Here is a 24,743-nt window from a genome sequence, read left to right on the forward strand (position 1 = left end):
AGGGAGAATTCTATGTCTGACTTTATCTTTTCCCAGGGAGTTAGAGTTAGGATTACCATCACAGCCATCAAAATCATAATCACCGTCTATATTGATTATCTACTGCTGCATAACAAATTATCTCAAAATTTTGTGATTTAAACAATAATAAATATTAATGATATCTTATAGTTTCTGTGAGTCAGCAGTTTGGGAGCAACTTAGCTGGGTGGTTCTGGTGTAGGGTCTCTTGTGAGGTTGCAAGTAAGATGTAGGTTGGGGCTGTAGTTCTTTGAAGACTTGGCTGGGACTGGACTGGATTCATTTCTACTGTGGTTCACTCATCTGATTGGCACCTTGGTATTGGTCATTGGTAGGAGGCCTCAGTTCCCTATAATGTTGATCTCTTCATAGAGCTGCTTGAGTGTCCTCATGACATGGGGGCTGACTTCTCACAGAGTGAACAATCCAAGAGAGCAAGGTGGCAGTTGCAATTTTTTTCATTGTCCTAATCATGGGAGTCATGCAGAACCATTTCAACAATACCCTATGGTTATCTGGGCCAGTTCTATTTAATGTGGGAAAAGTCTATTTGAGGGCTTGAAAGCCAGGAGACATGGATCATTTGGGACCATTTTGGAGGCTGTCAACCACATCATCATAATAAGTTTTCAAATGAAGGAATGACTTAAGAAATGAGAAATACACAAACATTTAAGGAAATGTTCTCTAGACAGATTTTCTTATAGGAGAAGATTATATTTGTAGATCTTCTTTCTTTCACTCCTGACATGCCGTTCTTTGGTTTTAGTTGGAAGGAGGCAACAATAATTTCTATCTAAACTTAATGTCAATTAACACAGTAATTACAAGACAGTAGCTAGTCTCACATGGTAATTGATGATAATTGCTTCCTGCTTTAATTGGTATATAAACAAGACTATGCACTAGGAATCCAAACATTCCTTCAAAAGGAAAAAGAAAATCAAAGAAGAAAATTTGTCGAAGTCATTTGTAAGCTGATAAGAAGCTAACAAATCCAGCCTACATGTCTACAGGCATTAAACAGCTGCTGGCAAGGCTTGACACTTTCTCAGAGCTGGCAAGGATAACGGAGGAAGTGAGAGCACCACGCTGGCTGGTATCAGCTCCAGGGTGCCGCTGAGATGTGTGCTGATGCCCAGCTGTCCATGGCAGTTATGCCAATGTGCTGAAGTGCTTGAAGGTTGCCAACGCGACAGACCAAAGTAGGCTCATCAGTGAAAGATGGGATGATGTCTCTCCCCCGTTGCCACCTGTGCCTTTTGGAAAGATCGGTTCGAAGCAAAATGGGGAGGGGATAAGGGTTAGTGTTGTTTTTGAGAGGAAACGCTCTGGAAATCTATACATCATAGCACCTGAAACCTCGGGAAAGCGTAAGGAAGGGAGACATGTAATTCAGGTACAAATGTTAGCTTCCAGTTGCTAGAGAGGGGAAAGGGCCAATGAATGAGGCAGGGGAAACTTCTAGAAACCCAGCTGCATCCTCATAGAACAGTAGGCGGATGGCAGATGGAAATTAATTAATATCAGTATATCCAAGTAGAAAGGAAATAAAAGAAGATATAGAAGAAAGAATGGTTGTCCAAGACTAGAGACTTTGACAAGCTGAGGAGATACAACATCTTGAGGGCGGCGGGCAGAGGTAGGTATTGTCCCTATGCCCTTGGGACCATGGGCTTCAGCAACATCAATAGCAGTCTCTGCTCAGAAATCCATTGAAGATGATCCCTCAGTGGGAACAAACATGGGAACTGGAGGAAAAAAATATGCTAAGAAGTTGGTATCTCAGATCCAGATAATTCCAACCAGGAAGCAGAGCCAACAATCATTGGGACACAGAGCAGAGGGCTGCTCACAAGAGACTGTGGAGGTGATTTTACAACAGTAAGTTGGAGTGCTTATTCAGTTCTACACTAGGGATGCCAGACACAGCTCAGAGGGGGGACAGAGCTTAAGTTTTCTGAAGATGTAAGATGGAAGGAAAGGCACCTCCAGTAAGATCTACAGACTAGGGATGCCACCATTGTAAAATTTGAAACTTTGCTAAATAATCAACAATCTCTCCAGTGCTACTCTCTGGAAGGTGAAAAAGTGAGCATAGGTGGATCCCTCCCTGAGATGGCAAATGGTGCCCTAACATGGCTCATTATGGAACCGGGGAGATCACTCCCAGTTGTGTTTTGTGTCATAGGTCAGGATCCCTGGACAGCCTATCATAAGACTGAGCAACAACCTGGCCAGGATGAATCGAGAAAGGATCCCCTTTTCTCCTCGCTTTATCTCTTTCCTCTTCGATGGCTATGATTCTTAGGTTCTGGAAACATCATTTTGCTTGGCAAAACTGCCCTAAAACTGGGGATATACTTATTTTCTAAATTTCATGGGTGTGGGGCCCAGACTGTGACAACCCTATGCATTCTGTTAACAGTTTGGACTCTTGATTAATGAAGCTCAGTGAGATTTTTTTGCTATGGTCTTGAATGAGCAGATCCATTAATGAACAGCCCAGGCTGAACTCCCAAAGGAGACTCAATGCTACCTCCACTTCTGAATGAATATCTAGTCTGAGATTGAGCGTAATATAGCAGAAGTGAGGGTGCTAAACTTTAGACTTTAGATTCTTTTCACTTTCTCTTGATCAAGTTAATGTTAGTTGCTGTAACAAGCAAACCCTAGACTTTTGACGTGAAATACTATTTGTGGTGGTGATGTAGGGGCTGCTCCATACAGGCATGGGGGGAGCCCAGGTTGAAGGAGACTTGGGTAACTTGGGTCAGTCCCCAGCAGGTAGAGGGGAGAAGTGAGAGAGACAATGGAAGATCATGCCCAGGCTTTTGTGAGCCTGGCCTGGAAGCGGGGGCACATATCACTTCTGTCCCAATTTCATTGGCCAGAACTCAATTATTTGGCCACATTTAGATGAAGGGGAGCCTGGGCAGTGTAATTGGCAACCACTTCCAAATAATAACAATATATTATGAAAGGGGAGTTTGAATCTCTAATGGACAGCTTTGCCATAGTCTAGAGACTGTTAGCTAAAAAAGGCAAGATAATTTGATTTGGGCTTTTAATTCCTTTAGACATTAATTCTTCAGATTTATATTGCAAAGGATTTTATCTTGGGAGTTTAATCTTTTTTTTTACAAATATGATAATGGAAGTGGTTTTATTCAACTTTAGGACATATTTAGGTGATTGGTTTTAAGTTATCAGAGCATCTTCCCGATACTCTTAAATCGTATCACAGAACCTCCAGTAAGCTCTACTGGACAATTTGCCTGAATGCAATTAAAGGGAAGACAGAGCATTAGGGGTATATTTTCAGTTTACATGCAAAGTTTTTCAAGTTCTGTAATGAATGGATTGCTCATACTATTTCAGAACCTTTTGGGGGCAAAATCAAAACTACACATCTGTAGTTCCAGAGGGCTGCTCAGTGGAACAATGGCTGATGTTGGAGGTGAGGTCTTCCCTTGAAGGGCGTAGCTTCACTCCTGGTAGGGGTAAGATTGAAAATCAAACCTGAATGGATTAAGAGAGCCCAGCGTAGGGCATGTTAGGGATCATTTGTTTCTCCCTCCTTCCTTTTGCTTTTAGAAGTCTTTGATGGAATGAGCACTGGGTGTTATATGCAACTGATGAATCAATAAGTTCTACCTCTGAAACTAATAATACACTATACGTTAATTAAGAAAAAAAAAAAAAGAAGTCTTCCCTAAGGCAGTTCTGCTGGTCCCAGTGGCCCTTACTCACCGAACACTGGGGTTGAGGGACCCTGGTCTTATCTCTCCTTTCCATGGGGTACACCTGTAAAGAGAAAGCATCCCAATGGGCATGCTTTAGTAAAGTGCATTGTGCAGTAAGGGCCTGTATTTGGGGGGAGGGAAGCTTCAGTTCAGAGGAGTATCATTAGGCTTGTTTGGTCATACAGTTTAGCCATGTCCTCCTGCCTAATTTTCTCTGGTGATAAAGCTGACATTGTGATTTCCATCTGCCTGACTCCATATGACCATATGTCAGTTGGTTTGAACTTGAGGGATGTTATTTTTTGACCCCATCAAATCCACAACTGTAGACTGGATTGGAATCCTGGCACTCCTGTTTACAATCTGTGTAGCACTGAGAAATTTGTTTGGTCTCTCTGAGCTTTGGTTTCCTGCCTAGTAAGTAGGGGAAATAATGATCTCTTTACAGTAGTGGTGTGAGAAGGAGATGCGATCGTGGCTTTAATATGCTCTGTACAGCACCTGGCACACAGTAAGGACTCGACAAATTATATCTTTTATTATTATGACATTTTTTCCAGGGCGGTCTTATATCATGTGTGTGTTGCATATATAGTTCTGGGAAATAATTAGCTTTTCCTTTTCCTTTTGGTTATTCATGGTGACATAATAATCAGTACCTGTGTTATCTTCAAGTACCAGAAATTAAAAATTCAATGAGGACAGTGACAGCAGGCTCAGAAAGATGGCAGGACTGGGAAAAGGTTTTCCCAAATTTTAAGATGCATTTAAGCTGGGCAACTTTCCAACCGCACCCCGCCCTGCACAATAAAAATAAGCACACTCATCCAAATGGTCCCCTCATGCCTACTCTTTCAGGTTTTGCCCTGTCATCCTTCTGTCCTTTTCATTTACAGGTTTGTCTGCTTTTGTCCAACTCTGATCTTAATGGGGACCGAATCTATCTTGAAGTCTTTGAGCCGTGGGCACTAGCCTACAACCGTTGGGACACGGTAGGCTCTCAGCAAGCGTCAGTTACACTGAGACATCTTTCATCCTCTCGTAACACCTGCGTACATCAGAAGTCCTCAGACTGCTTCTCTGCAACACGTACCCGAGGAATAAGATAAGGCTCCATCAGCACCTGGTGATTTTATTTTACTTATTTTTACTTTTTTCATTTTTTAAAGATTTTATTTATTCATTTGACAGAGAGAGACCCAGCGAGAGAGGGAACACAAGCAGGGGGAGTGGGAGAGGGAGAAGCAGGCTTCCCGTGGAGCAGGGAGCCTGACGCGGGGCTTGATCCCAGGACCCTGAGACCATGACCTGAGCCGAAGGCAGACACTTAACGACTGAGCCACCCAGGCGCCCCAGCACCTGGTGATTTTAATGGGAATGGAAAACTTCCCAAAAGAAGGTATTTTAGTAAAATCTGTGGCTGGCACAGTGGGAGGAAGAGAGGGAGGTAGTTTGAGTCAAAGCTCCATGGATGATCCAGTTCTGCTCTCCTCTGCCCAACTGAGAATTTCAGTGTCTCATTTGTTCAACCCTGAGTCCCTAGAGCCTAGCACAGGTCTGCAGTATCTATTTATTGAATGAATAAGTGTTTTCCAAATGCTGAAGAGAAATGGAGACGTGGATAGGGTCTGGGTGGTGGAGATAAGATGAAGAAAAATCATGTATTGATCATTGACACGGGAGCGCTATTAGATAAGCCATCTTCAAGCATTTCATCTTACACTATGAAGTAGTAGATTAGCTGTCAATTTTTTTTGTAGACCCTCTTTATCAAGTTGAGGAACTTCTTTTCTATACTTTGCGAGAGTTTTTGTTTTATATCACGAATGGGTGTTGAATTATGTAAAAGCCCGTGGATTCAATTTACTAACATTTTGTTAAGGATTTATATATCTATATACCTAAGGGATATTGGTCTGTGATCTTTTCTTCTAATGATATCTTTGTCTGGTTTGGGTGTGAAGGTTATACTGGTTTCCTAAAACAAGTTGGCACATGTTCCCTTCTTTTCTATTTTTTCTGGGAGGGATTGTGTAGAATTGGGTTTAATTCTTCTTGAAACATTTGGTAAATTTCTTTTAGTAAAACCATCTAGGCCTGGGCATTTCTTCTCAGTAGTTTGAATTCAACTTCCTTAATAGTTATAGGGCTATGCAACTGATGAATCCCTAAATTCTACCTCTGAAACTAATAAAAAAATAGGCTATTCAAATTATCTATTTCATGTTGGGTAAGATGGGTTAGTTTGTGCTTTTTGAGTCATATTTCGTCTATGTTGTCAAATTGGTTTGAGCAGAGTTCATAGTATTTTCTTACCTTTTGTTGTCTGCAGGGTCTATAGTAATATCCTTCTTTTATTCCTGATATTAATATATTGTGTCTTCTCTCTTTTTTCTTGTTTCTCCCGTGTGTTTATTTATTTATTATATTGAAGTGTAATTAACATATGGTGTTCTGTGAGTTTCAGGTGTATGGTGTAATGATTCAGCACTTCCATACATCACCCAGTGCTCATCACGACAAATGCACTACTTAATCCCCTTCACCTATTTCTCCCACACCCCACCCACCTCCCCTCTGCAACCACCTGGTTGTTCTCTGTAGTTGAGAGTCTTTTGTTTTTTCTTTGTCACTCATGCTAGAGGTTTGTCAATCAAAAGAAACCAGCTTTCTGGTTCATTGATTGGCTCATTGCTTTTTTGTTCTAAATTTTATAAATCCTGACCCTTTGTTATTTCCTTCCTTTTGCCTACTTTGAGTTTTTTTTTTTTTTAAGTTTCTTGGAGTGAGAACTTAGATTATTGATTTGAGATTTTTCCTCTTTACTAATGTAAACATTCAGTACTATAAATTTTCTTCTCAGTACTGCTCTGAGACCCATATATTTTTATATGTAGTGTTTTCACTTTCATTCTGTTCAAGGTATTTTATTCTCTTGAGAATTCCTCTTTCATCCACAGATTATTTAGAAGTGGGTTGCTTGGTTTTCAGTGTTTGAAAATTCAGTGTTTAAAATTTTCCTGTTACTTTACTTTTATTGATTTCTAGCTTGATTCTATTTCTGTCAGAAAACATAATTTGCATGACTTAAATTATTTAAATTTGTTGAATTTTGTTTTATAGCCCACAGTATGCTCTACCTTCATATATATTCTGTGGGCACATAAGAAAAATGTGATTCTGCTGGTGTTAGCTGGAATTTTGTATGCATGCCAATTGTATCCCGTTGGTTGTTGGTATTGTTGACTTCTTTATCTTTGCTAATTTTTGTCTAATCATTCCATCAGTTGTTGAGAGAGCGGTGTTAAAATCTCCAATGATCATTTTGGATTTGTCTGTTTCACCTTTCAGTTCCATCAGCTTTGGCTTCATATATTTTTCAACTTTATTGTTTGGTGCACATACATTTAGGATTGTTATGTCTTCTTGGTGGACTTACCCTTTTATCATTGTATAAAGTCCCTCTCTGTCTCTGTTAACTCCTTGACTTTATGTAATATTAATATAGCAACTTCTGCTCTTTTGTTGTTGTTAATGTTTCCAGGGTATATCTTTTTCCATTCTTTTGGTTTCAACCTGTGTAAATCATTGTATTTAAAGTAATTTTTCATAGGCAGCATATAGTTGAGTCATGTTTTTTAATCCACTCTCCTAATCTCTTTATTTTAATTGTTATATTTAGACATTTTACATTTAATGTAATTATTATTATGTTAAGTTTCAAGTTTGCCATTTTACTTTTTGTTTTCTGTTTGTTCTATTTATTTATTTATTTTTTTTGCTTCTTTTCTTTTTCTTGACCCTCTGTGGGTTTCTTGAACATTTTTTAGGATTCTAGTTTTGATTTAGCTGTAATACTTTTGAGTCTGTATCTTTGTGTAGTTATTTCAATGTTTGCCTAGGTATTACACTGTATATACATGATTTATCATAATCTGAAGGTGTCAACAGTTCACCAGTTTGGGTGAAATGTAGAAATCTTACCTGTCCTTATGTCCCTCTATCCTCCCTCCTTTTTTTTTTTTTTTTTTAAGATTTTATTTATTTATTTGACAGAGAGAGACACAGCGAGAGCAGGAACACAAGCAGGGGGAGTGGAAGAGGGAGAAGCAGGCTTCCTGCCGAGCAGGGAGCCCGATGCGGGACTCAATCCCAGGACCCTGGGATCATGACCTGAGCCAAAGGCAGATGCTTAACGACTGAGCCACCCAGGCGCCCCTCTCCGCCCTCCTTTATAATATAATCATCTTAGGTATTTCCTCTGTATACATTGAGAACTACATCAAGCAGTGTTACAATATTTGCTCGAGACATCAAACATAACTTAGAAAACTCAAGAGGAGAAAGTCTGTTGTATTTGCTGACACTTTTGCTCTTTCTGTGTTTCTATCTTCTTCCAGGTGTTCCAAGAGTCCTTCTTTTACTATTTCCTTTCTGGAGAAAGGAATTTAGCCTTTCTAGAGAATTTCCTTGAGTCATTATTTACTTTTCAGTTCTAGAATTTGTTTGGTTCCTTTGTATATCTTCTCTTTCTTGGCTGAAGTGTTCCATTTTTACATTTGTTTCAAGTGTGTTCGCAGCTGCTCATTAAAGCATTTTTATAATGATTGCTGTAACATTCTTGTCAGATCATTCAAACATCATCTTCACCTCAGGGTTGGTATCTATTGATTGTATTGTTTTGCACTCAGTCTGAGATCTTCCTGGTTCTCGAAATGAAGTACATTTTCAGTTGAAACCAGGATATTTTGGATAGTATGCCAGAAGAGTCTTCTAAGGATGTTATTTATTTCTTCTAGGTTAGCAAGTAGCCTCTGAAACTAGTGTGATGGGTGAAGTGTGGTAGTACCTCATTACTGCCAGAGGGGGTGGAACTGTGGTTTCTCCATTCAGACCCCATGGGCATCTGTGGGTGAAGGAGGTGTTCCTTACTACTGCTGAGGGTGTGGGGATTCTGGCTCCCACTGGGCCTCTGCTGATACTACTTCATCTGAGAGCGGGAAGGACACCTCACTGCTGTTCCTTCATGGCCTTTCCGGACCCTCTGTGGGTGGAGTAAGCCTCAGTAAGTCCTGACTCTTTACTGGGTCTTCTCTGACGCCAACCCAGTACAGAGGGGGAGGAGCTTCTCATTACTGCTGAGTGGAGTGGAAGTCCAGCCTCCCCAAGTGGTCCCCATTGACACCTCAGAGGAGGGGAGGGGGCTTAGAGAGAGGGGCTCACTGCTGAGTCCTGAGGAAAGTCTTGGCTCTCCCCTCAGCTGTCTGACGCGACCCCAGCAGGAGAGCTGCATGCCTGGTTCTAACCCTGCAAGAGTGGAGTCTGTGCTCTCTCTGTGGCCTTTGTTGGTGGGGTTGAGAGTAGGTTCAACAGGTTTTTTTTTTTCCTGTGGTGTTTGACGAGAGTAGAGAAATCATTGTCTGCAAGTGTGTTACCTTGTTAGGCGACCCCTTTTCAGATCCTTTGGCTAAAAAGAGCAGGTTTTTCACGGGCCTGCTTTTTTGTTTCTTCCTTTTTTTGCCAGTGCCTATTGGCATTCTGGGTTACCAGCTTCTCCAGTATCCAGCCCAGGCTATGTGAGGCAGACAAACAGGCAAACCAAAAAACCAGGGACTGCATCACTGTATTATTCCTCAGTCATGAGGTTCCTGGCTTGTTCATTTGTCCGTCTTCTTCTTTCTACCGTTTGGTCTCCTTTTGTTTGTTTTGTGTACAGCATCCAGGGTTCGTAGTTATACTTAGTGGGTGGGATAGGATAAAGTACCTCTCTCCCACTTCCCCGGAGGCAGAAGTTCTGGCCTTTCCTGATCATTAAAAGTGGGCTCCAGATTAAAACTCAGCCTGAAATCCATTTTTAGCCTTTGTATCAAGTAACCTGACATGGGGAGGGGTATGAGATCATGTGATCTGCACTTTCATTTCTCCTGGTCCTTTGTTGCCATTGTGTGTGTGTGTGTGTGTGTGTGTGTGTGTGTGTGACTGGAGATCATAATCTTCCCTGTCCTAAAATGAGAAGAAATTTCCTCTCTCCTCTTTGTCTAGGTCCAGCCTCTCTGGGCTCGGGGAGGCGGGGATTCTATTTTGCAAGTGACCATATGTTAGTGGTGAAGAGACATTCTTGGTCTGGTCTGTCTCTTGACCTGCTCTCAGTAATTTCTGCAAAGCTGGTGGCCTCTGAGGGGGAGTGTGTACGCTTTCCTAGGGGATAGGCTTTACCCTGGCCATCTCGGAGGGCACGGGATCCCCTCTGACCAAAAATACTGCCCTTCTCACTTATAAGGTTGCCAGATTCGGCAAACAGAAATACATGACACCCAGGTAAGTTGGAATTTCAGATAAACGACTAGTGTTGTTTTTTTTTTTTTTAGTATAAGTGTGTCCTTTGTGATATTTGAGATGCTTCTAGTAAAAAATTATTTGTTTACCTGAAATTCAAGTTTAACTGCATGTTCTGTATTTTATCGGGCAGCCAAACCAGCAAGGACAGTTGCTCCTGCCCTTTCTCTCTCCCTCTGTAGCCTGGGGAGGAGAATGGGATGCTTGAAGGTTGCTATAGAGCAGGTTCTTCAACCCCTTCCCAGCCCTGGGAGAGAAGTCCGACTCTAATTGTTTACAGTCCTCTTTAGAATGTGGGTAATTAGGGCTTCCTTGTTCTCAGCTCCAAGCCTTAATTCCTAGGAAATAAGAAAAGTCTTATTCAGCATCCCATTCTAGAGAGAAGGATTACACATGTTATAATCAAATGGTAAACTAAATGCAATCACATTCCAAAATATATAATCCAAGTCATGAATGTGGACACAGAGGAGGAGAAAACATCAGGGAAGACTGGGTGTCTTTCCTCATGAGAAGATGAGGTGATTGAACTAGAAGCCATCTGAGTGATACAAGGTATTATGGGGGTTATTTTCCAGGGCTTCAGAGTTTTGGCTAAGAACCCACCGCTGAGGACTATCATAAAAAGAGTAGCTAACATTTACGATTATGGGCAGACACTGCTTTTACTTGTTTTAACCTTACATCACCCCTGGGGTAGATACTATTAGCTTCATCCCCGTTTTATGAATAAAGAAACTAAGGAATCGAGAGATAAAGCAAATTGGCCAAGATCACATGGATGGCAAGTGCCCCATGCGGTCTGAGGGCCCATTTCACTCTTAAGTGCGCACGCACATCCAATGAGTATCATCACCTTGTGTGGGGGGAAAGGCTGGAGAGCCACTGTGGAGGTGTCTTCGAAGACAATTCTGAGAGGTCAAAGACTTGGTAATTTGTTGTTCCCTCACCCCAAAAGAGGAGGGGAACAGGGTTCCCCAACCTAAGCCAATTAGGAGGATCGCCAGGTCAACACAGCGATATGGAACGGTCTGCAAGAGCAGGGATTGGCTCGATGCTGGGCAAACGTGTAGGGTGGCCCCACAGTGTGGGCTGGGGGTGCTCAAGCCCCACCCCCGAGTCCTCCAACCAGAAAGAGCTGGGACTTGCTTATCTGCTGTAACAGGACACTTAGCAACCAAGATGTCCTCCAATACCCAAGCTAAAAAGAAAAAAGATAGTTTTTGCCTCTTTCCTCTTATCTTTCCTTCCTCCTGGACACTGGAGGAGCCCAGAGGGGAGATGAAGTGGAGGAAAATGTGGAGCGGGGAGGGAGGTAGAACCAGCCATGCTCCTTCCCCCTGCAGTTCCCAAGCTGAGGAGTGAGAAGATGCCCAGAGTCTAGGGCGGTAAAGTACACTTAGATTTCCCTATTCCTGAAAATGCAACAGTTGTAAACCAAGTAACCAGTAAACAAAACCTGTTACTGCACCCTATCAAATTACTTTGCTCGGGACGCTGGTGAGCTGTTTGAGATGCCCGTGAGGTGTTTGAGATGCCCAGCATCTCCCCTTCCTCATGACCAGGATGAGGGGGTTGCCTCCAGTCTTCTCTCTGCTTCCTCCCCAGTTCATGTTTTAGAGAGAAGATAAACCAGTTCAGTGTAGCCCAGAAATCCGCCTCCCAGAGCTTTAAGTTATGCATCCTCTGGGAACATGGCTTCCTTTAAAATTTAAACACGACTGTCAGAGGCTCCACAGGATGCAGTTGGTCTTGGCCCCTGGATTTCTGAGATCCCGTGGTGGTGAAGTACAGGGGTTCACACATCCCCGCTCACCTCTCTCACTTCCGGCTCCCCTGGGTATTGTGGGGGGGCCTGGGCACCCACCTGCCTCCCGGAGTGCAGGCCCTCTTTCCCTCCATTGGGCCAGGCTAGCTTCTGCTTCTCACTCTCTCTCTCTTTTAGCGTGCCCTGTGCACTGCTTTCAGGAAGCTACTAGTTATAAGATGCTTTCAGGAACGGCTTTGGGGTACAGTTTATCATCAGAGGGCACAGAACAGCACCAGGGTCCTCCAGCTCCTCACGACCCCTCCTGCTGCCACATTGTTGGGGTCTCTAATGCTCCCACACTCTACTTTTCTCCCATTCCTTAGCTTCCCAGGCTGCGGTGTCCTCCCATTAGGATATAAAGCACACCTTCTCTCTCTTTGCCTCCCCTTCTCATCTGGACTCAGCTTAGGGCGCCCAACTTCCTCCACCAAAAGGACACGTCAAGGTGTTCTCACAGACAATGGCACTATCTCGTCTCAAAGTGAATGATGCCATCCCTTGAAGGGAGAAGCTGCAGTAGTTTCTGCCTGTCCCTTCCCTCGGCCCCAGCACATCGTGGGAGCCCAAAGAGGATACTAATAATGACAGCAATAGCTCCAGAGCCATGAATTCCAGAATCGGAGTCACTGAAACTCCTGATGTCTTGCAAATTGACTTTACAAGGAGAAGGCAGCTGGTTGCATATCTTGAAACAGGTGCAGATGGCATCAGTTTTCTTGAGTTTTGAGTTCCTTTGAACTCATGTGCGCACAGATGAGGTGGCCCCCCGCTGTGTCTCATTAGCCTGGGCTCACTCTCCACATGACATTCTTTTTACAGCACATCCTTGTTTCCCAGGCACCGTCATGTGTATCTCCAGGCATGCTTCTCAGGGCGACCCTGTGAGATGCATTATCTGCAACCACTTGACGTCGAAGACAACCGAGGCAGAGAGCAGGAAGTCTGTAATTGGCTGGTCCAGTTGACGGAGTTCAGATTTTCTGTCTTCAAATCCCACTGCACCTTTATGCAAATAAAGATCATTTATACACAGGGTAAGATAGGAGAGGACATGGTTCTTCGGGACCTGTGGTGATGATCTACTAAAGTCTTTATCGAATAGAGAACATTCAGCAAGGGCCTTGAGAGAGAGCTATGCAACATATCAATTATCTCAGACGGGGACACATGTCACATACAATTTGGGAGACCCGTCCTGTAGCCAAGTATTTGTAAAACATTCTTGTATTGTCTGTGGATGCATTTATATGCTCGAAAGGCATTTATAAGAATAATACTTTTCAACTGGGATATGGGAGGTAATGATTACTGAGTGCCAACATCTCTATTTTTTTTTTTTTTACCTAATCTGCAAAATAATTAATGACATTTTACAGACAAGGAAAGTTTAGAGAATGAGAGCTTATGTGATTTTAAAAAGTGAAATATCCATGCACAATTGCAGCGGCAAACATTTATTGAGCATGTAATCTGTTCCAGACACTTTACATTTTATATTCTCGCAGTAATTGCCACCAGGATTGTCCAAGGGAGGCACCATGATTGGTGGAGCTTGAGGGGACCCATCAGTAATGCAAAGCAGTGAGGGTCCGCTAAAATCCTGATGGATGTTGCATTGGAGAACAAGGCTTAGGGGGCGACAACATTGGGCTTCTTCATGTTCTTGCCTCCCAGTTAGTCCTTGGAGAAGCCCACTCGGTGGGCATATGGGGCTTGCAGGGGAGATGCATGGATGATGATGTCCTTTCACTTATCCTGGTGAGATAGGGATCAAAAAGGGATGGGACCTGTGGTACTTGGGACTTCTGATAGGTTAGCGCCACTGGAACAAAATCTTTATAGCAACAGATGTTCTTCACTCCCCTCCCCCACCCCCCACCCCTGGGTAACTCACTCTCCCTCTGACGGCATGGAAGGAAGGAGGAGGGAGCGGGAGCCAGGAATCTTTAGGGTCGTCCCTTCCTCCTAAAAACCTGAGGTGAAGAGAAAGGACTTTCCCCTGTCTACCCAACATGGGCCCATTTTAGTGTTTAGGAAATGGAGGAGGACATAGGTGAAGTAAGTTGCCTAAGGTCACAATTCTTCATTGGTGTGGCTCTGGAGCCAGCTTCTTTATGACACCGGGCTACTTCTGTCGAGCTCACACCCAGCTTCCCCCGCCCGGGGGCCTTCCCCTGTAGCCTCTTCCCTGTCCTGGGAACTAAGACCTGGAGTACATTAGCTGCTAAAGCCTTTGAAAGGATCCTGGTGCAACTCTGTCCAGGGAATTCGACACAGCTGCCCCCACCTGCTTAACTTGTACATTGTCCTATTTTCCCTGATTTTTGACTCCCAGCTGCTAGCAGTGATCCGAGCCATTCCCCAGACTTCACTACTGCTGTCCACTCACTCCCCATCTTTGCGACTCAGGCCTTTCCAAACTTCCTGTCGGTCCAGTGTTTCAGATTGTCCTTCCAGGTGTCACTGATAACCATGCTGGTCCCCACCAATAGACAACACCCAGATAGCGCAAGACCCTTGCTGCGAGGAGGTCTCGCCCCTTGGCAGCCTCCAGGAAGGGATGGTTTGGGGGGGGTAGAAAAAGGGCACTGGGTTACCTGAAGTGTCTGATCCCGAGACCCAGGACTTAGGGAGGACATGAACAGCGTGAGAGAGAAGTAGCACCAGGCTCCCTGAGAACAGGTGACTCGGGGGTCTGTACCCCTGCCTTCATGGCTCAGGCAAGAAGAGGGGTGGCAGAAATAACCCTTCTTGCTGTCGAGAGGCAGGGGTTGAGGTGACCTACAGCTGCGGGCTGTGGGGTTCCTTTGCCCTCAGGGGGGCCCAGGCGTAGCTGGGAGGGCCCAGGTGTAGCTGGCTAAAGAAGTCTTGATGCTGGAGGTAAGGGAAGAGAGGAGTGTCCTACGTGGGCCAGTGCCTGGGGACCTCCCAGTAGAGACTGGTGTGGTCAGGTGACCATGAGAACATGTCCCACCATCTCACAAAATGTGGGGAAATGGGGCACAAGCTTCACCTCTCAATGTACATAAAATCCAGGGAAATAGACTGGGAAAATCCCTAAATTGTCTGAGACAAAGTTTCTGATACTACCTAGAATGAGAGTTTGAAATAGTTAGGCAAAAGAGAACAAATTAAAGAATTAAGCTATGGTAAAAGAAAACAAAATAATGATTTCTTGGAGAGGGGGTGGGGATTGACCCAGAAGCGGTTCAAAGAACTTTCTGGGGGTGATAGATGTCCTCTGCATCTTGAGAGGGGTGTGCATTACACGAGGGTCTGTATTGATCAAAACCTATCAAACTATATGCTTAAGATTGGAGTATTTCATTGACCGCAAATTAGGCTTCCATTAAAAAATTCAAGAGATGGGACGCCTGGGTGGCTCAGTAGGTTAAGCGACTGTCTTCGGCTTAGGTCATGATCCCAGGGTCCTGGGATCGAGCCCCATGTCAGACTCCCTGCTCAGCAGGGGAGTCTGCTTCTCCTCCTGCCCCTGTTCATGCTTTCTCTCACTCACTCTCCCCCTTTTAAATAAATAAATAAAATCTTTAGAAAAAATTCATGAGATTAAAAAAAAAATTAAGGTCACATTTCTTATGTGCCGTAGTGCATGACATTCTGAGAGTTTGGTGATTTACTGAGGTCACACACGTGGAACCACTTTTATGTGACCCTAGAGTCCATGTTTTCCCAGTTGAGAAAAGGAAGGCATGCTAGTGGGAGCCCAGCTCTGCCACTTCCTGCTCTGTGACCTTGGGCAAGCCCTGTGAAGGATCATTGCCTCAGTTTCCCTATCATGGCATGTGGGTAGGAATAGCTCCTACTTCGGAGGGTGCTTTACTACCTGTGAACTCAGAACAGGACCGACACTCATCAGCATGGTTGACTACTCCTTCACAATAGGCTGAGGCATCTCAAGCAGCCATGGGAAGCAGAGCCCCCCTCCCTAACCCATGCTCTCAGTGGGCCACGGGTCCCAGGCAAGCCCAGGTTAGCACATGAACCTACAGCTGCTCAGCTCAGTGGGAGCTCCAGCTGTAAGGTTCTGAAGGCTGTTTAGTAGGCAGGGGTGTTTGGTGGCAGAACTTCCTCCCCACCAATCTGCAGTGATGTAGTGAAACTTTGGGAAAGTAAAGTGGTGTTGGGAGAAGCGTATAACCTTTAAAAGCCTGAGTAAAGTCCACAGACGGTACGAACATTCTCAGGGAAGATGGAAAAGGAATGTTACAGTGGCTGCAGGCTTTTTCAAGTTAGATCAAGAATCCTGATATGCTTTCCCTGAGCCTCTCCTTTGAGCTTTCTCTCAAGGTATGAAGTACGGCAATGGCAGATATGTATTCCCCTTTGGGGAATAAATGCAGGTAGCATTCGAGTTATGTTAAAGTAATGTTCCTTCAACGCATTTATTGCGGACCTGCTATTTCCTAGACATAGTTCTAGGAGCTCAGGAGGATGCACAGAGAATAGAAATTCCTTGGGGAATTTAAAGTATGGAAGAGGACACAGCTGTATACGCAAATCAGCGCAGTATCGGGGAATAAAATGTAGGCTGCATTAGAGATGTGAGCAAAAGGCCATGAGAATCTAGTTGGGGGCACGGAAATCTGCACAGGGACATGAAGGAAGTTTCTTGGAGTTAGCCTCTGAGGGGAGGGTGGAAGGCTGCACGACAGGTAAAGGTTGCAGTAGAGGATGATAGAGACATGGGGCCAGGGGAGACTGAATCCTTCCTGTCAAGCATCCCATGGCCTCCTTTGCATTTCCGAGAGAGGTATGTACAAGGAACAAGAATAGGAGTCGGAACCCTTTTACTAAGAGTCACACAGTGTGCAACACCCAATACAGAGATCTCTCTCAAAGGCTGGACTGGGAGTATGCAACTAAGGCTCAAAGCAACAATGGGGCTTTGCATTTCGCTCTCCCTCATCACCTATCCCACCCCACCACCATATGCAATTCTAGGCACCTGCACACTCAGGTTATTTGTGGAGAGAGACTGATGGTATTCAGATGAACTTGGGTCCAAGTTACTCATCTAACCACATGGAATCTGGAAGAGGGAGACAAAGAAGAGCAGGCCTGTCCTGAGAGACCAGGGCCTGCCACCATCTGCTGATCATGAGGATGCAGGACCTTAGTGATGACACCTCCTAGTGAGCATAGCCTGGCCAATGTCTCGATTGTTGGCCAAGGAGATGGCCATGTTCTGGGAAAAGTTGGGCTGAGACTCACTCTTTCTACCCTGAAGGAGCAGGAAGGAAATGCTTCCTTCCCTCTAGTGAACAATAAGGGAGAATGGCATCCTCCCCTAGGAGAAGAGCAGGTGTTTTATCGTAGATGTGTGCAAGCGTGGGTAGTGTTTGGAGACACGTGGGTGTCCTGTTACCAGAGGATAGGTAATGCACTGGGGTGGTGTTGGGAGATGCAGGTTGATCTGGAGAGCAAGATCTTTCCTGGCTCATCACCTGTTCTCTGTGGTTCAAACGCTCTTTGAAACATACTTTTTTCACTCATATTTTACACATGTCATGAGCCCCGTTGTACAAGTAAGAACACTGAAACTCAGAGAGATTAAGAGAGTTATCCCAAGCCACACAGTTGCAATTGGTTGAAACTAGCCATAGGATTGTATTTTTTCCTGATCCCATGTTCTTTCATACATAGTGCCTCAAAGCCAGCACAAGATCGTCTGTGAATTCTCAGGGACTAAAACACAGAGTGTAAAAATGTATCCACGTACCTACTCACACATATTGACTTAGGCATGGAGCCTGAAGGAATACTAATCATTAACTTCCTAGGTCTTTCTTAGATTATGCCCATTGTCCCAGCATGCCTTCTGGTTCATCATGTATCCTGGGTTTTTGATTTTTAAGAACTGTTATTAACAATAATTCCAATGAAATCATCAGGGTGGGTTTTGTAGGGTTCCATTTTGTTTTTTTGGCTTTGTTTTTATTGTTTTGTTTTGGGAGAGAGAGTGCATGTGAGCGTGTGAGCGGGGGGTGGGGGGTAGCAGAGGGAGAGAGAGAATCTCCAATGGACTCCCCACTGAGTGTGGAGACCAACGCGGGGCTTGAACCCAAGATCCCAAGATCATGACCTGAAATCAAGAGTTGGACGTTCAACCGACTGCCACCCACCCAGGCACCCCTGTAGAGTTCCATTTTGTACTCCTAGTTTCTACCACGATCCCATCTTTGCAGTGAATGGAGTTCTCTCTTCATGTGGTTAAATCTGAAAGCCAGTCAGCTGTAATCCGCCCTTCTTGACCCTTTCCAGAAGGAACTTAGCAAAAACAATCAACTGAGGTCTGACTCAAGGGGTTCCTCTGGTCATGGGGGGTAGTGGGAACAAATCTTTGAACCTGTGTACCTTCCGACCACTTAATGCAGTAGCCAGCTGGGCCAGGTGCCGTGACCAGTGCAATGCCCAGTGCTGTCATGGTGCAGAAAGCGTGGGGAAGCTAGAATACAAGAAATATCTGCATGACGTAGAGGCTACAGTCCTTCATAGAGAATACGAACAGCGATCTGAATGCCTTCACTGCACTGGTTCTGCCATTTATTGTAGGGTATACGGCTACAGTTATTTTATTGCTTTATGTTTGGTGAAACTTGGTTATTTGTTTTAGAATAAACTTTTGATTCCAGCAATAATCCCCAAAACTGATATTCAAGGAAAATTTAATCTTACCTTTTCCTAAGAGACTCGATAATAAACACATCCTTTGTCAACATTTACCACCTACCAGAGGGCTGAGAATAAAATAATTGACCATACAACATCCGGACTTTAACAGATATGCTGAAAAAGCTCCATCATCTATTTCAGAACGTGGTGATTACCTTCAGAGATGGTGACTCCCCCCCACGTAGCTGCAGAAGGTACAATTACTCTGGAAAGCATGACCTTTCATTTAGATCAAATGATTTTTCTAATTTAATTTTACTCATTTGATCCTATATTTTCTTGTGAATGTGAGAAAAGGGAAAAATAACTGCTAAGTTTCTGCCTCTACCAAAAGAACTGTGTAAACTCCGAAATGATATTATGAAGAAAGGCAATTAATTTCTGTAATTCAGTTCTTCATCCAAACATAAAACAAAGCAAAGCTTTGGAAGCTCATTTCTTCAAAGATGGAACACCTAATATTATTATGGATGCTATTTTAAATTCAGTGAAAATTCAACACTGGAGCTAAAACTTTTCTTTTTTTGTGGTGATATTATGGCATTTTAGTGAAACACAGTTCTGTGGTACATATAATGTTATTACATTAAAAAACAACAACAACAACTATGAAGCCAAAATATACTTGGGATTGGTTGCAGTGTTACATAATTAAAAATGATATTCAAATAAGTGAGTAGAATTATCAACATCTAATATATTTGCTTTCCTTCATTGCTGCTTCACATTGATCCACTTTAAAAACCTTTGAAGCTCTGATGAACCGCTTTCTAAACAAACCCGAGTCTTGGTGTACTTTAGAACTTTTATTATATGCAAATCCTCTGCATCGTGGTATCGTGTGTTAAAAAATACCTTGGAAATCTTAATTCCAAATACTGAAAACCTTCAGTGTTCGAAGCTTCCAAGCAAACTGCAGTGACTGAAAACAAAGCTTGCAAATAGGAACGTGTTAAAATGCATCCTTACAAAAGCAAGGGGAGGACTGAAAGCTCAGTGGAGCTCAAAGGGTGGAGCGTATTTAACTTTGAAATGTTAGAATTGTTCATTGGGAGAGAAAAAAAATCTTTTGATGTAACTCCTATTTTTAATTGGATAAATTAATATCCTGTATTAAATAGAATAAGATAGAAAAAAGTCTTTAATTTTGTAGTTCTAAATTTAGCAAAATATTCAGAGAATCAAAATAGAAATAACTTATTTGACAGAGTTTGTCTTATAAGAATATATACATTGTTGAAAAGCATTCTGCTTGGGGGAAGACTGGCTATACTGGTAACAATATTATGCCAACATTTTTATATATTTCAGTATAAAAATGGAATGGAAGTATTTTTCATTCAGCAGAATTTACTCTGAGCTTGCTGGGGTATCTCTTTGCCTGTATATAGTGAGAGAGGTTTCTCAGTTAAAATGAAAATGGTCTCCAGAAAAGAGTCAGTTTTTGGGACTTGTAACCACGAATTTATTTTCCATACACTATATCTCTGAAAAAGATTTTGGGCAACTTTATGAATAAACTAATAAGACTTAAAAACATGTTCTTCAGAAAATACCAGTGATACTGTATTAAAGTCACAAATGCATCTGATTAAAGAATGTGCATATGTACTAAGAGAAATTCCTCTTTTAAAAAAAATATTTATTTATTTAGGAAAGAGAGCACAAGTGGGGGGAGGGGCAGAAGGAGAGGGAGAGAATTTCAAGCAGACTCCGTGCCAAGCGCAGAGCGCAACCATGGGGCTCCATTCTATGATCCTGAGATCATGATCTGAGGTGAAATCACGAGTTGGCTGCTTAACTGACTGAGCCACCCAGGCGCCCCAAAATTCTTCTTATTTTTAATACTTAGATAATATGAAGAGACTGTAAGTATTTCTCTTAAAACACATGGACATTTGATGTTTAAATTTTTTAGAAAGACTTTTGTTTCTGAAAATAGTTTTTTTTTTTTTTAAGATTTATTTATTTATTTGGCAGAGAGAGACACAGCAAGAGAGGGAACACAAGCAGGGGGAGTGGGAGAGGGAGAAGCAGGCTTCCCGCGGAGCAGGGAGCCCGATGCGGGGCTTGATCCCAGGACCCTGGGATCATGACCTGAGCTGAAGGCAGACGCTAAATGACTAAGCCACCCAGGTGCCCCTGAAAATAGTTTTGCTATAAAACTCTTTCATAGGCCTACCAATATAAAATCTCTTTCTTCATACCTATATACATGCATTTATGCATACGTACATATATGTGTGCATACTTATGTATGTGGTATATATGCATAAGTCCATATATATGTACGTGTACATATGTGTATATATATATCAGTGTGCCTATGTAATGAACTGCTATAGCCTGATACCCAGGGTAAGGAATCACAAATGCTGATGGTGTGTGGTTGTTATTGCTCTAAGACTATTATTTGCATACCGTGTGATAAAGCAAATGAGTCAATAAGTGATATACCAATACTATCTTTTCTGATAAAGGCTTGGTATCCAAGATCTATAAAGAACTTCTCAAACTCAACACCCAAAAAACAAATAATCAAGTCAAAAAATGGGCAGAAGACATGAACAGACACTTCTCCAAAGAAGACATACAAATGGCTAACAGACACATGAAAAAATGTTCATCATCATTAGCCATGAGGGAAATTCAAATCAAAACCACATTGAGATACCACCTTACACCAGTTAGAATGGCAAAAATTGACAAGGCAAGAAACAACAAATTTTGGAGAGATTGTGGAGAAAGGGGAACCCTCTTACACTTTTGGTGGGAATGCAAACTGGTATGACCACTTTGGAAAACAGTGTGGAGGTGCCTCAAAAATTTAAAAATAGAGCTACCCTATGACCCAGCCATTGTACTCCTGGGTATTTACCCCAAAGACACAGATGTAGTGAAAAGAAGGGCCATATGCACCCCAATGTTCATAGCAGCAATGTCCGCAATAGCCAAACTGTGGAAAGAGCCAAGATGCCCTTCAACAGATGAATGGATAAAGAACATGTGGTCCATATATACAATGGAATATTACTGAGCCATCAGAAAGGATGAATACCCAACTTTTACATCAGCACGGATGGGACTGGAGGAGATTATGCTAAGTGAAATAAGTCAAGCAGAGAAAGTCAATTATCATATGGTTTCACTTATTTGTGGAACATAATGGATAGAATGGAGAACATTAGGAGAAGGAAGGGAAAAATGAAGACGGGGGGGAATCGGAGGGAGAGATGAACCATGAGAGACTGTGGACTCTGAGAAACAAACAGGGTGTTAGAGGGGAGGGGGTGGGGGGATGGGTTAGCCGGGTGATGGGTATTAAGGAGGGCACGTACTGCATGGAACACTGGGTGGTATACAAAAACAATGGATCGTGGATCACTACATCAAAAACGAATGATGTATTGTATGGTGACTAACATAATAAAATAAAATTAAAAAAAAAATCTGGATTCTCAGCATGTAAGAAAAGAAGTACTAATATAAATTAAAGGATTTAAGTAAAAATCTGAAGCTCGGAATTTAAACTAAAACCATCAGTCCGTATTTACAATGCATTTTTAAAAAAATATTCCCTAGCCCAGTCCTCTGTAAAGGCATGGAAATAGTCACCTGTCCAGGGTCAATGAGCATTCCTAGTGCCCAGATTGTGGTTTCCAAATATGATTTCTTGTTAAAAGGAAGCAGAGCTTCTTGGAAATGTTCAAGATCAGCCTGAAGTATATTTCAAATGAGCAGACAAGGAAGTCATCCAATTATTAGAGTAATATCTAAAGGACAGAGGACCCAACTTGCAGTGGTTCCCACTGACCAAAGGGAATTTGAGCAACAGTAGAGAACATCAGGGGAACAAGACATCCAGTATGTTTAAGTCCTTGAGTTTACAGTGACACAAAACAAAAACCTTACCAGGTGACCTGTTGGTAGGTGCCAGTGAATCGACTCGTTTGAGAAATGTGCAAGGAAGAGAATCAAGCATTTATTCTGCCTTTTCTCTCTGACTGTATCAATGAATTACCAAATAGTTGATGAAGGGAAGTTTCTCTGTATGAGGTTGTTTCAGTTAGTATGTGAAGAACAATGATAAAATAGAGGATCACCATGTTTCAAATGGTAATGGATCTAGGCACTGAACATTGGTGCCTGCTAATATCATAAAACAGGCCATCAGACATTGTGTCCACTTACAGTGGAACACAACAACACCTGTGAAGCATTCTTGCCAAAACCATTAGATCTGAACCCAATCAAGCTTTCAGATCCAACTATAATTTACAGAAAACACAGAGGACAGAGGAAAAAGTTAATGGACATCATGGTGATGGAGCCATCAAAATCTAGACTGTAAGAATTTCTAGAGGTTAAATGATCTGTTTGTTCAACAGTAACTTTCCAGGGTAGAGGTGAGGGATGGAGGATAAACGTGTAAGCCCTTAAGAGATATATTAATCAATTGAGATATATAGGACACTATTTGTATACTGATTAAACATGTAAATTGCTTACATATTATCTATATACATGCACATATATTTATATCTATATATACAAGTGCATATATATGTCCATATTTATGTGTATATGTACATAATTATATATGTGCATACAGTTGGAAGTGACTGTATTTGATGATATTAAGGAATGCTGCTAGGTTTTAGGTATGATGATAGTAGTGTTAAATTTTTAAAAATTCAGTCATTGTTGAAATACATTCTAAAATACTTATAGATAAAATGGGAAAAATGCATTTATTCATACACTTTAAGGCATCATTTCTGACAGTAACAAAAAACACACGAAGCCAGAAAAGTCTTGGAAAAAAATCACGATTCTAAGTTTTCAGACAAGTTAGTACTTGGATTTCTAGAAAATTCAGGCACTTGATTTTTTTTTTTTTATATTGGATTCTTCTTCTTCTTCTTTCTTCTTTCTTCTTCTTTCTTCTCCTCCTCCTTCTCCTTCTCTTTCTCCTTCCCCTTCTCCTCCTCCTTCTTCTCCTTCTTCTTCTTCTTCTTCTCCTTCTTCTCCTTCTTCTTCTCCTTCTTCTCCTTCTTTCTCTTCTTCTTTTTAAGTAGGCTTCACACCCAGCGTGGAGCCCAGTCCAGGTCTTGAACTCAGGATCCTGCAATCAAGACCTGAGCTGAGATCAAGAGTCAGATGCTTAACCAATTGAGCCACCCAGGCACCTGTGGATCATTCTTTTATAGGAAAGATGAGGAATGTGGAAATGCTGAGTGACAATCCAGTTAACAGTCATTTGAATCTGAATTTTCAAGCCTCAGTTTCTGCTTCTGTAAAGGAAGGGGCTTCTCTAATTCAATGGCTTCCCTGTGCTGACATTCCTTGACTCTAGGCCAAAGACTTGTTGCCAGTAGATTTTAGTAACAAAGCATAATGTTTGCACGGTATGTTTTACTTTCTCAAACAAAACAAAACACAAAACAAACCAAAATATTATGTTCATTAATTGTCATGATTCTTAGGAATTATGTGGAGTAAGTCAGGGACATTAGTCCCTTTCCATGGATGTAGAATCTGAGCCTACTGTTCAGACTTGCCCCAAACTAAACAAGCTGACCCAGCTTTCCTGATGGGGAGATGGTCACAGTGAACTACCCCAAACACTGCTGAATCTCCCACCTCACCTTCGATCCCAAACTCTACATCTAATTGAGGGAGATAACTCACTAAGACCTTACTTGGTCTGTTCTAATCTTGCTTTTCCCCATAAGATCCCTGTGAAGAAGGAAATAGTCTAACAAAGAAGAAGATAGGAAGGAAGGAGGGAAGGAAAGGATGGGGAGGATGGAAGAAGGAGATAGGAAGGAGACATTTATAGATACTGCACTTTTTCAAATATTGGGAAAGACCTGTGACTTGCTAACCCTACTTTATGGATGAGGGGGTGAAGTTCAAGGGCAAGTTGCCCAGAGTCCATCCAGCTCTCAGACAGCAGAATCAGAATTTGAACCCAAACAAATACCCTCACTTCAAACTCAGGTCTATTCCTTCTTCCACTAGTTGTCTCCAGAGCTCTCAGCTCAGCCTGTCCCCAGCGTCCCCACAGCTGGCACCCACATGCTGAGATCATCTGTGTGTGGTCTTCACACCCTCTGGAATTGGCATTCTGCTTC

At 42.5% G+C, this 24,743-nt stretch overlaps 1 protein-coding gene across 4 annotated transcripts in view; it reads left to right on the top strand.

Moving 5' to 3' along the window:
• LOC144381814 (uncharacterized) overlaps window positions 1-24,743 on the top strand; it is a 153,597-nt gene that overhangs the window by 123,911 nt on the left and 4,943 nt on the right. For 3 of the 4 annotated variants that reach the window (XR_013447669.1, XR_013447670.1, XM_078071977.1), the window contains one exon: window positions 4,664-4,893. The exons of the other annotated variant lie outside the window; for it this stretch is intronic. Coding sequence is in view for 1 of the 3 variants with exons in the window: in XM_078071977.1 (XP_077928103.1) it covers window positions 4,664-4,876 (213 nt within the window). In the remaining 2 variants the exon portion in view is untranslated. The remainder of the gene's footprint in view (window positions 1-4,663; window positions 4,894-24,743) is intronic. 4 annotated transcript variants of the gene reach the window in all.

This window comes from Halichoerus grypus, chromosome 5 (genome assembly GCF_964656455.1).
Source record: "Halichoerus grypus chromosome 5, mHalGry1.hap1.1, whole genome shotgun sequence".
Classification (NCBI taxonomy): domain Eukaryota; kingdom Metazoa; phylum Chordata; class Mammalia; order Carnivora; family Phocidae; genus Halichoerus; species Halichoerus grypus.